Source organism: Peromyscus californicus, unplaced genomic scaffold (assembly GCF_007827085.1).
Source record: "Peromyscus californicus insignis strain IS unplaced genomic scaffold, ASM782708v3 Scaffold_19__1_contigs__length_69161282, whole genome shotgun sequence".
NCBI classification, from domain to species: Eukaryota; Metazoa; Chordata; class Mammalia; order Rodentia; family Cricetidae; genus Peromyscus; species Peromyscus californicus.
The window spans coordinates 24115172-24127649 of NW_026294491.1; the positions used below are offsets into that span (position 1 = coordinate 24115172).

Below are 12478 nucleotides of genomic sequence, written 5' to 3' on the forward strand. Positions count from 1 at the left end.
CTTCTCATGCATTCGTAGAAAGTTTCCATTAAGAATAGGAAATTAACCGGGCAGTGGTGGTGCACGCCTTTAATCCCAGCACTCGAGAGGCAGAGCCAGGCGGATCTCTGTGAGTTCGAGGCCAGCCTGGACTGCCAAGTGAGTTCCAGGAAAGGTGCAAAACTACACAGAGAAACCCTGCCTCGAAAAACCAAAAACCAAAAACCAAAAAAAAAAAAAAAAAAAAAAAAGAAAAAAAGAAAAAGAAAAAGAATTAACCGGGCAGTGGTGGTGCATGCCTTTAGTCCCAGCACGTGCTTGGGAGGCAGAGGCAGGCGGATCTCTGTGAGTTCGAGGCCAGCCTGGGCTACAGAGTGAGTTCCAGGAAAGGCGCAAAGCTACACAGAGAAACCCTGTCTCGAACCCCTACCCCCCCAAAAAAAATAGGAAATTAGTAAATTGTTGTCTGGTGGGAAGTGGGATAGGTAAAGTATGAAGAGAGAGGAGGCCTGTTTGAGAGAGCTGTTGGCCTTGCTTGCTTCCTCCCAAGAATATTGAGTGAGGCAGAGCTAGTGAGTGTGTGCAGAGGGTGTGCAGGCAGGGAGAAACAGGTTTCTCCCTTAGACTCCACTGTGCCATCAACCAGCAGGTCCACTAGAGTGGGGCATTTGAAGAGGCAACGGAAGGCCTCCCTTTCATGTGAAAAAGTATGATTACCACACACATAGTAGAGCATTTCTACAATCCCAGGACCCTGGAGGAGGCTGAGACAGGATTGCAAGTTCTTGGCTAGCCTGGGCTATAGAGGGAGACTCTGTCTCAAAAAATAAAACGTGTGGGCATGGTGGCGCGCACCATTAGTGTGAGCATTTGGGAGGCAGAGGCAGGTAGGTAGATCTTTATGATCTTGCAGCCAGCCTGGCCTACATGGTGAGTTCCAGGCCAGCCAAGGCTACGGAGAGAGACCATATCAACAGGGGATGGGGGCCATGAAGTTGGATGGGGAAGGAGATGAGGAGGAGCTGAGGGAGAGAAAAGAATATGATCAACATGCATTGTTATAAAAAAAAAAAAAACTTAAATAAAAATTTTTTTAAATGGCTGGCAAGGTGGCCCAGTGAGTAAAGACCATAGTCACCAAGCCTGATGACCTGATTTTGATCCCTGGGACATGGACACACACACATCGGGATAATAAAAACAAAATAAAACAAATAGTGATAATCATTAGAGATTTGCCCAGCAAGATAGAGTCCAGATGCTCTGCAGGAACCAGAACCTTGTATCTTCACAGCTCCCCCCTGCCAGCCATGAACAGCTATGTCAGGAATTCATCATCTGTAACTGCATTCTTTACTTTAATGTACCTTTAATTTCTTTAGAGTAAAAACTGGATGGATTTTAGAGTGGGATGCCTTCTACTTTCGATTTCTTTCTTATTTTATTTGTTTTCTTTCCTTCCTTCCTTCCTTCCTCCTTCCCTCCCTCCCTCCCTCTCTCCCTTCCTTTCTTCCTTCCTTCTTTCTTTCCTCTTTTCTTTCTTTTTTTCCAGATAGGGTTTCTCTGTAGCTTTGGAGCCTCTCCTGGATCTTGCTCTGTAGACCAGGCTGGCCAGGAACTCACAGAGATCCGTCTGTCTCTGCCTCCTGAGTGCTGGGCCACAAGTTCACATATCCCTGGCTAACTTTGAACCTGCTGTGTAGACCAGACTGGCCTTGAACTTGTGGCCACCTTTCCATTCTCCTCAAGTGCCAGGTTTCATAGGCGTTTGTGACCAGCCTGGCTTTGATTTTTTATTTTTTATTTCTTTATTTTAGATAGGGTCTTAGGTGGCTCATGATGACCTTGAATCAGTTTGTAGTTGAAGATGATCTTGAACTTCTGATTCTCTTGCCTCCATTTCCCAAGTGCTGGCATTCCAGATCTAAGCCACCATATCTTTTGTGCAGTGCTGGGGGAGGAACCCAGGCCTTAGCGCATGCTAGGCAAGAACTCTACCAACTGACTACCTCCCAATGTCTTTCATAATTCTAAAGCAGTTCTAGTAAGATTCAGTTTCTACATTACACGGTTCACTCACCGACTTCCACGATGGTAGCTTTCAGTATGGTCGCAGATTGTGTAACTATCAGCGACAGCTTTTAGAAAACTTTCCTGATTCCCAAACATCCTGGATTCTGGGAGGGCTCTTTCTATTCCAGTGATTTGTTTGGCTAATCTGCCAAAGCTGTAGATTTTGTTTTGTCTTTCCATGATGGAAAGATGTGGATGTTGACAGGGGTGCCTTCTTGTTTTATGGGCTGGGGATGCAGCTCAGTGGTAGGGCACTTGCAGAGGCTGCCTGAAGCCCTGGGTTTGATCTCAACCCTGGAGGGAAGTAAAAACATTCAGTTAGCTTTTCAGTAGAACTTCCTCAGGCTCACATTCTCTCAGCTCGATAGGGCATCAGCCACTTGCAGAGGGGATTGCCCTGTCCCATCCAGCAGCCAGCAGCTTCCTGTGGCTACAGAACACTTGAAATATGCTGAGTTTAAACTAACGCTTGAGTTCAAAATATGCACAATTTAGAAGAATTGGTTTAAAACAGTATAAAATATCACACGTGTAACTTTTTTTTTTTTTTTTTTTTTTTTTTTTTGGTTTTTTTTTTCGAGACAGGGTTTCTCTGTGTAGCTTTGCGCCTCTCCTGGAACTCACTAGGTAGCCCAGGCTGGCCTCGAACTCACAGAGATCCGCCTGGCTCTGCCTCCCGAGTGCTGGGATTAAAGGCGTGCGCCACCACCGCCCGGCTTCACACGTGTAACTTTTATATTGATTCTATGTTAGGATATTTTAATATGTTCAATCAACATGTACGTAGTCTTTACGTTTTTTTATCTTAAAAAATATGGTTTCTAAAGAAGAAAAGAAGCAAAAACAAACAACACACACACACACACAAAAACCCAAAACAATGCTGCTGAAATATTCAGTCTCAGTGGTATGACGGTTTTTAATTAGCAATGCTACTCTAGGCAGTTGAAGTGGGAAGACATCGCCCTCTGCTGGACAACAGCCTGCATTTCACCCCCCCCCCCCTCCAGATACAAGTCATAGATTGCTAGATGCCTCAGAGAAAAATCAAGAGGGGAAAATAAGCGTTAAAATGCATCGAACACGGGCTGTGAGCAAAGGCTTGTGTTGGCTGGCTTTATAAACTTACATCTCATTTGAATCTGGAGCTCATGACTATAGTGTTGTTCACATTTGAAACATAGTAAACTGAGAACCGGAGAGCAGTAATCAGTGGTGACTGGGTCTCCCTCCAAGCGATCTGCTCCCAGAAATGGACCAGCGTTGTCCTCTTCATCCGGGTGATCAGCATCTGGAGAGCTGTGACCACAGTGCTGGTACCATTCCAAAAACCTACATTTTGTTTTTCTTTTTAACGTGATTTCCTATATTGTTATTTTTTATGTTTATGGGATTTTAGCCTGCACGTAAATTTGCACTACGTGCATGACTGATGCCTGCAGAGGCCACAAGAGGGCATCGGATCCCCGGCAACTGCAGTTAATGGAGGTTGGGAGCCACCCTGTGGCTTCTGGGAACGGAACCTGGGTCCTCTGCAAGCGCAGTAAGGACTTAGCCCCTGAGCCATCTCTCCAGCCCTTTGTTAGAGTCTTTTAAATGCTTACATCACAGAAGAATGTTATTACAGCACTTTAGAAAACGCGGTTTAAAACTTGCCAGATCTACTACCATAGCCCTTCGTGTGTGTTTTCTGCCACTTTCCGATATTTGTTGTTGCTGAATCGATGGTGTGTGCAAAGGGGTGTTCCACTTTCTCTTTTCTCCTTCATTCTTGGTTTTTTTTTGTTGTTTGTTTTTTGTTTTTCGAGACAGGGTTTCTCTGTGTAGCTTTGCGCCTCTCTGGAACTCACTTGGTAACCCAGGCTGACCTCGAACTCACAGAGATCCGCCTGGCTCTGCCTCCCAAGTGCTGGGATTAAAGGCGTGCGCCACCACCGCCCAGCTTCATTCTTGTTTTTAACCACTTAAAGTTTTAAGGGCCTGGAGAGATTGCTCAGAGTGTAAGAGCACTTCCTGCTCTTCCAGAGGTCCTGAGTTTAATTCCCAGCAACCACAAGGTGTCTCAGCACCATCTATAATGAGATCTGGTGCCCTCTTCTGGCCCGCAGGCATGCATGCAGGCAGAACACTACATAATAAATCTTAAATTTTGTTTGTTTTTGGTTTTGGTTTTCTCAGTGTAGTTTTGGTTCCTGCCTGGATCTCGCTCTGTAGACCAGGCTGGCCTCGAACTCACTGAGATCCGCCTGGCTCTGCCACCCAAGTGCTGGGATTAAAGGCGTGTGCCACTGCCGGCCCGGCTAAAAATTTTTACAAGACATGAGCTGGAGAGATGGCTTAAATGTTAAAAATACCCGTTGCTCTTGTTGAGTAGACACACACACACGCACACACACACACACACACACACACACACACACACACACACACACTCATACAATTAAAATGAATTAATTGGAGATACTGTAGGGGGCTGGAGAGAACCCAGGGGCTGGCACACACTAAGTGCAGTTCTACCACTTTGCTGTACCACTAGCAAACGCATTCATAATTATGGGTTTCCTGTACTGTAAACACTTTCTACCAGAACATTCATTACCATTTGGTCTTATCCTGTGACAAGTGAGCACTTGGCCATTTCTCTGAAATGCTGCCTCCTCTTCCATCCGGGGCTGTCAAACTCCTCTCCCTCCTTTGCAAGAGTCCTAGGCATGCTCCTCCTGGCTGGGTGGTTAGGAGCTGCGCTGGTGTGAGTCAAGCGTGTCCTGAGGCGGGGAGACGAGGCACTCAAAGGCGGTGCAGTATTTCTCACCAGTTCAGCCTCATTAAAGTGCCTCACAGCCCATGAATCCTACAACTTTAAATGGTGCTGTGCACTTGCGGTCCAAACATATGAGGCCAAGTCAGGAGGCAGAGGCTGGAAGAAGACCTCCACACATTCCATGCCATCCTTGTTTATATAAGTTCCAGGCCGGCCATGGCGACCTTGTGAGATGCGGTCTAAAAAGACAAAACAGAACCAAAAATTCCACAAGAGGTGGCAAGCAGCTCTGATCTCTGTGTGGGGGCCTTCAAGATGGCTCAGCAGGTAGAGGCTGACGATCGGAGTTAAATCCCTGAAACACATGTGGTAGGAAGAGAACCAGCTCCTGCAAATTGTCCTCCGACCTTCGCTTGTGTGCTTTCGTGCACACATGCTTCCCTAACCCCAAATCAATCAATAAGATGTTGCTTTAAAGATTTTTAAATTATCTGAGTGGCGGTGGTGCACACTTTTAATCCCGGCACTCAGGTAGGCAGAGGCAGGAGGATCTCTGACTTTGAGGTCAGCCCGGTCTACAGAGTGAGTTCCAGGACAGTCAGGGCTGTTACACAGAGAAACACTATCTCAAAAAAAAAAAAAATGTTCATTGTCATAGGGTTCTAAAACACAAGGCGTAGGGTGCTGTACTGTTCGGGGTCTTCTTAGTGTACCCAACTATTTCCCCTGCTTTGGAACTCGGGGTCGAATTTACTGCCTTGCGCGTGCTATGTAAGTTCTCTACCACAAATTCTCTCACACTGAGTTGCTCAGGCTAGCTCTGACAGGCCTTGAACTTAGGACCTCCCCACCTCAGCTTTCTGAGCAGCTAGGATTACAGGCCTGTACCATGAGGCCTGGTTTCCTCAACCTGTCTGAACCATGAGTGGATTCATCTCCGACAGGGTGTGATGGTTCAGAGCTGGCATCCTAGGACTCAGAAGAGGGAGGTGAGGAGGCGCTCCTCTCCATTCAAGGTTGACCTGGGTCACATAGCAAGACCCTGTCTCCTAACATGGAGAACGAAGGCATAGGATCTGAAGCATCTCTGTAAAAGAAGGCGGTGCTTTGGCATCAGGTACCCATCTCCATCTGGAGGACCTTTGGGTAACGTGGAGATAGAGATACAGGCATGGCAACAGTGCTGGGCACGGGGGTGCACACCTGTGATGCCAGCCCTGGGAATACTGAGGCAAGAGGACCAAGAGCTCGAGGACTGTGGTGGCGCACACCTTTAATCCCAGCACTCGGAGGCAGAGGCGGGTGGATCTCTGTGAGTTCGAGGCCAGCCTGGTTTACAGAGTGAGTTCCAGGACAGCCCGGGATATATAGAGATATACTTGAAAAGGAAAGAATCCAATTAACTTGTTAGAGACAGAGTGTAATAATTGCAATGAGGCTGTGTGAGGGATGCTTACGCCCGTGTGGGTTCCGTGTTCCGACAGGTTACCCTGCTCGGAGAGCCCGGTACCAGTGGGTACGCTGCAACCCTGATGGCAGCAACGCAAACTGCGTGGAGGAGAAGGGACCACTCTTTGACCTCATCATGGACGCATCCACCAACCTCCTCCGCCCATCGATGGCCGATCCTGCTTTGTAAGTGCAGTTTGGTCCGATCTCAATCTCGCAGAAGTGGCGGAGTGTTTCTTTTCAGGTTCCTGCTGTGGCAGCTCTGTTTTCTCCTTCACATTAGGGGAAAACGTGCCACATAGGCTGAACGAAGCCTGGGATGTGCCAACACACGTGGGCTCATCCATGTTTCTGTAAGGTTTTCTTGTGGGTGGCAGGAACAAACATTGAGAACGATTCCCCCAACATACATGGAAAACGATTGAATATGGTTTTTTTTTTTTTTTTTTTTTTTTGGTTTTTCGAGACAGGGTTTCTCTGTGTAGCTTTGCGCCTTTTCCTGGAACTCACTGGGTAGCCCAGGCTGGCCTCGAACTCACAGAGATCCGCCTGGCTCTGCCTCCCGAGTGCTGGGATTAAAGGCGTGCGCCACCACCGCCAGGCTTGAATATGGTTTTATATTTATGCAAATAAAGTGTTTACATATTAAAATCGAATTAGATTTTTTTTTTCTGAGACAGGCTTTTACTATGTTGTCCTGGCTAGCTTGGAACTTGCTCTGTAGATCAGGCTGTACTTGAACTCACAAAGATCAACCTACTTCTGCCTCTGAGTGCTGGGATTAAAGGTGTGTGCTACCACAGTGGGTTTTTTTGTGTGTGTGTGCTGAATTGGAACATATTTATTAAATACTGAAATTAACAGGTTTTTTTTTTTAAATCTTTTCTAGTTCTCATCAGTGTTTATTCAGTTTTACTTTGTGATTGACTTGTCACTCAACATGTTCTGGAAAAACAACGATATATAAATCAATACTGTTAGGATCAAAAAGCAGCTAGGCATGGTACCACATTCCTCTAAAATGGATGGTTGTGAATTCATGTCCGGTCTGGGCTACACAGTAAGACCTTGCCTCAAGTCAGCTTCCACAGCTTAGGAACAGCCTGCTTCTGTTTTTCATTTACGTGCGTGTGTTTACGTGCATGAAGATGCCTCCAGGTACGTGTGGAGGTTGGAGGACAATGTACAGGGCTGAAGTGTTGTCTAGGGGACTGAACTTAAGTCATCGGACTTGGTGGCAGGCACCACATGTGATGTGCCATCTTGCTGGCTAGTGTGGGAAGATGCCAGCTTGGTTCCTTGGCTGTCTCTTGTTGACTTTACATCCCTGCTACTCCATGTTTAAGCAGCCTGCCTCGGGTTAAATATTTAGAGTTCCCCTATACCCTGTACCCACCAGCTTGTCTCAGACTTCTATTCTGTAGTTGCCTCTCTGGTCCAGCATCTTCTTCCACCAGTATACAGACATTCTAGGGCTTCCTGACATTGGATAGACCACCCCCAACTCTGTATCTTTTGTTTTGTTTTTTTTGAGACAGGGTTTCTCTGTATAACAGCCCTGGTTGTTCTGAAACTCACTCTGTAGACCAGGCTGGCCTCGAACTCACAGAGATCCGCTTGTCTCTGCCTCCCGAGTGTTGGGACTAAAGGCATGTGCCACCACCACCCAGCTCCCAACTCTGTCTCTTTATAGCTGTTTCTCGTCTCTGCTCTTTACTATGTCAGATTTTTTTTTTTTGAGACAAAGTTTCCTCTCATTATATAGGAATGTCTGGCCTGGAACTCACTCTGTAGACCAGGTGGCCTTGAACTCATAGAGATCCGCCTTCCTCTGCCTCTCAAATGCTGTGATTAAAGGTGTGCGCCACCATACTTGGCACATCAGCACGTCATAGAAGGGATGCTTATGCTTGCCCCTCCCCCAACACATATAGTTGGACTGTTCCTGTCCTCAGTCCAGAGGATTTGGTGATTGAGACACATCTATTGATCGTGTCTCTATTTTTAGGTTACTTGACCGCTTCACTGCCTTTTAAGATGGTTGACTCACTACTTCCTCTGAAAGCCCCTTCCTGTGGATGTCTGCCATCCACGTGTCTGGGTTGTTGGGTTTCTGTAGCTGTGTTCTCTTTGGCTCACGTTAAACATCTGGTGTGTCCTGGCTCTGTCACAGGCCTATGTGTTTCCTCAAGGTGACCTCTGCCTGTTCCACACCTTTCAATTCCATCTGTATGTCAGTAACGGTCATGTCTGCATCCCGCTCTCGGTGATCTGGCGGGCTGACGCAGCCTCCTGGGCACATTTGATGACATTTGTTTCCTGACTCTGCATTACCTACCATTTTCCTGATTGATTTATTCACTAGGATATTAACTTCTTGAGCAGGGGACCTCACCTTTCTTTCCCTGTTATATCTCAAGCAGTGAGGGCAGAGACCAGCTAGTCAACAAACAATTTTTTTTTTTGCATGAATGACTGGGTATAATTCTTACCAGTTTTTTTTTTTTTTTTTTGGTTTTTCGAGACAGGGTTTCTCTGTGTAGCTTTGCGCCTCTCCTGGAACTCACTTGGTAACCCAGGCTGGCCTCGAACTCACAGAGATCCCCCTGGCTCTGCCTCCCAAGTGCTGGGATTAAAGGCGTGCACCACCACCGCCCGGCTAATTCTTACCAGTTTTACAGCTTATAGTTTGTGATTTTTCCTGGAGAAAATGACCCATAGGCTATAACGTTAACAACCACCCCCACTTTTGAAACAGGGTCTTGATATGTAGACCTTGTTAGCCACAAATTTGTGGGCACCCCCTTGTCTCTTTTTCCTACTGGTTTGTGCCACCATTCTGGGCTGGAAGTCAACTTTTGCCAAAGATGCTCTGCTGTCCAGGTTTCCCAAGGATGGGTGGCAGCGTTTCTCTGCTCTGGCTTTCGTGTGCTCTGTAGAATGAGTTACATGTGTCTAACCAACCCCCTGACTCAACCCTGGCCGATTCCCCCTTTAGCTCAAGAGTACATATTTAAGTCTTATATTTTAGGAGAGGAAATTTAGTGTTTAAGTTGTGGTAAGGTTAATAGCCTCTTCCAGGTGTGGTAGCCCTTTAATCCCAGCACTCTGCAGACAGAGGCATGTGGATCTCTATGAGCTCTAGGCCAGCCTGGTCTACAGAGTGAGTTCTAGGCCAGCCTGGGATATACAAATGAGACCTTTGTTAAAAAAAAATCTACAAACAATAACAAAAAAGAACTTCTTGAGCTAGGTATGTAGGTACATGCCTGCAAGCCTCACATTTAGGAGGCTGAGGCAAGAGAGTCAAGAGCCTGAGACCAACTTGGCCTTCCTAATGACACTCTACCTACCTCAAAAGAACAAAGAGTGAGCATTAATCTGTTTTGGTACCATGTGAGTTCATTAGAAGTTTTGTGGAAAGCTTAAATTAGGAAACAATGTCATCTGTCTAGAATGATTTGGTGGTGTGCCCTTTCTTTAGGGAGAAAATATCAAAAGATTTTTTATTTTTTTTTAAGTAGATGGTGCTAAAGAAAATAAAAAACAGGATTTCTGTAGTTAGTGATATGAACGATGAACACTGTTCATCTGAGTCTGCCTTGGGTAAATGTGGAATCAGTGAGGGCAATGAGTTAATATGATGAAAATAAGCAAACATTGACATGGAGGGCTTGGTTTATTGTTTTTCTATTAAAGATTTTATCTATTTTTTAAAGATTTATTTACTTATTATGTGTACATAATATACATTTAAAGATTTATTTACTTATTATGTGTACATAATATACATGTATGCCTGCATGCCAGAAGAGGGCGTCAGATCACATTACAGATGGTTGGAGCCACCATGTGGTTGCTGAACTCAGGACCTTTGGAAGAGCAGCCAGTGCTCTTAACCTCTGAGCCATCTCTCCAGCCCAAGATGCATCTATTTTTATTTTACATGGACGAGTGTTTGCCTGCATATATGTGCAGGCACCACATGCACGTCTGGTGCTGGAGCAGGCCAGATGAAGATGTCAGAGTCTCTGAAACTGGAGTAACAGGTGCTTGTGAACCTCCCTGTGGGTGCTGGGAACTGAGCCCAGGTCCTCTGCAAGAGCAGCAATTGCTCTTAACCACTGAGTTGTCTCTTTAGCTCTGGCTTTTTGTTTTGAAGCATTGAAGAGGGTTTTAACTCCTTGATTTTGAACAGCTGGGTGTCTAAATATGTCTCCATGTCTTCTTCTCACTCCTCTTATTCTCCCTAACCCAACCCCATTTTTGTTTTGTTTTTGGAGCAAGGCTCAGATAGCCCATGCTGGCTGCAGTTCACCACGGGTCCAAGGATAACTCTGATCCTGCAGCCTCTGCTGCCCAAAACTGCAGTCATGTGTTACTCCACACACAGCTTATTTCTTTAGATTAAAATATTGAAATTACAGTATTGGTAAGTTGAACTTTACATTTTTTTTCTTTGTATTTCAGGATGAGAGGATTCCCAGATGATATCATCCCTATTTCTGAAGACATTTCTGGGTCAGGCTCTGGCTCGGGTTCGGGCTCTGGCTCCGGGTCCGGGTCGGGCTCCGGCTCTGGTTCCGGCTCCGGAAGTGGCTTCCTAGCTGACCTGGAATGGGAGTACCAGCCAGCAGATGAAAGCGAGGCTGTCTATTACAACTATAGGCCTTTAGACAGGATGCCCCACGAGCAAAACCAAGCGCAACCAGAAGATCTGATTATATGAAAGTGACCGTTTCTGCTCCCCACCTCCGCACAGAACAATGTAGTCAGTATACTTTGTGTACCACGTTTAAATGATCAGTCTTGGGATAAAGAGTTTTACATGAAATTTAAAATACCTGGAAATGACTCTTAAATCCTGTCAGCCTTTCCTCATGAATTCTTAAGGAATTACGCTTAAATGCTGTTACTGCTCTGGAAAATATCTGCACTTATATGTGTATTGAATCAACATTATGGAATTAACTTCCAAACAGCCTTTAAAAGCCATGCTGTTTCTGAAAAATTCAATTTGAATAGCAAATTGATGAACAATATTTCATACCAAAAGTGTTCAAGAACTCGACTTGTATTGTGAATGACTAAAATCCTCCTTTTTATGATTAAAAATAAAATAAAACGAAACAGTGACCTCCTCCAGTGGCTACGTGACGTGGTTTAGAGTTATGGCTTCATTGTGCTATGGCCATCAGATATGATGGAGAAGCAGTGAATGTTGTTTATCTAAAAGTATTATGGGTTGGGTTGGAGATTTAGCTCAGTGGTAGAGTGCTTGCCTAGCAAGCACAAGGCCCTGGGTTCGATCCTCAGCTCCAAAAAAAAAATAATATTATTGGTTGTACAGTTAGAAGCTTAACATCTCAAGTAACACATAGTGTGGTCTCAATGCCTCGCAATGTTTGGCCTTTTCCCCCAGATGCCTGTTTAATTTCAAATGTTACTCTGTTAAAGCAAAGATACTACCAAACGGGAGAAGCTTTCTGGGATTTCTTTTTCTAGTCCAGGAAATAATTACTTTAAAAATGATTTTCTTTTTAAATTTGTATATATATATTAAGACACATACGATATCGTGGTGCTGGAGAGATGCTCAGTGGTTGAGCACTGGCTGCTCGGGCAGAGGACCCAGGTTTAATTCCCAGAACTCTCATGGCAGCTCACAACAGGAGATCCGATGTCACTTTCTGGCTTCCTTGGACACCAGGCATGCACATAGTGCACATATACACATACGGGCAAAACCACTCATTCACATAAAATAATGATATATATATATATATATATATATATATATATATATATATTTATATATATATTGGTTTTTCGAGACAGGGTTTCACTGTGTAGCTTTGGTGCCTGTCCTGGCTTTTGCTCTGTAGACCAGGCTAGCCTCGAACATCTCTTCTACTTCCTGAGTGCTGGGATTAAAGGTATGAACCACCACTGTCTGGTAAGTTAACTTTTTGTATTCTAGCAAAATGATTTTGGGGGAGGGTGAAGCTGGGTCAGTCTCTACATGTTGGCTCCAACTCTCCATAACTTCAGATCCAAGGGATCTAATGATGCCTTCTTCTGGTCTCCTTGGGCACCAGGCACACATGGTGCACATACATGCATTCTTTTTTTTTTTTTTTTTTTTTTCCAGACAGGGTTTCTCTGTGTAGCTTTGGTTCCTTTCCTGGAACTCACTCTGTAGTCAGAGATCTGCCT

At 45.2% G+C, this 12478-nt stretch overlaps 1 protein-coding gene across 3 annotated transcripts in view; it reads left to right on the forward strand.

Annotated features, from left to right (window-relative positions):
- Nucleotides 1-11403, forward strand: part of Srgn (serglycin) — a 37381-nt gene extending 25978 nt beyond the window's left edge. For all 3 annotated transcript variants that reach the window (XM_052744865.1, XM_052744866.1, XM_052744867.1), the window contains 2 exons: nucleotides 6298-6448; nucleotides 10733-11403. In XM_052744865.1, the coding sequence (XP_052600825.1) occupies nucleotides 6298-6448; nucleotides 10733-10991 (410 nt within the window). In that variant the 3' untranslated portion in view covers nucleotides 10992-11403. The remainder of the gene's footprint in view (nucleotides 1-6297; nucleotides 6449-10732) is intronic.
- The last annotated feature ends 1075 nt before the right edge of the window (nucleotides 11404-12478 follow it).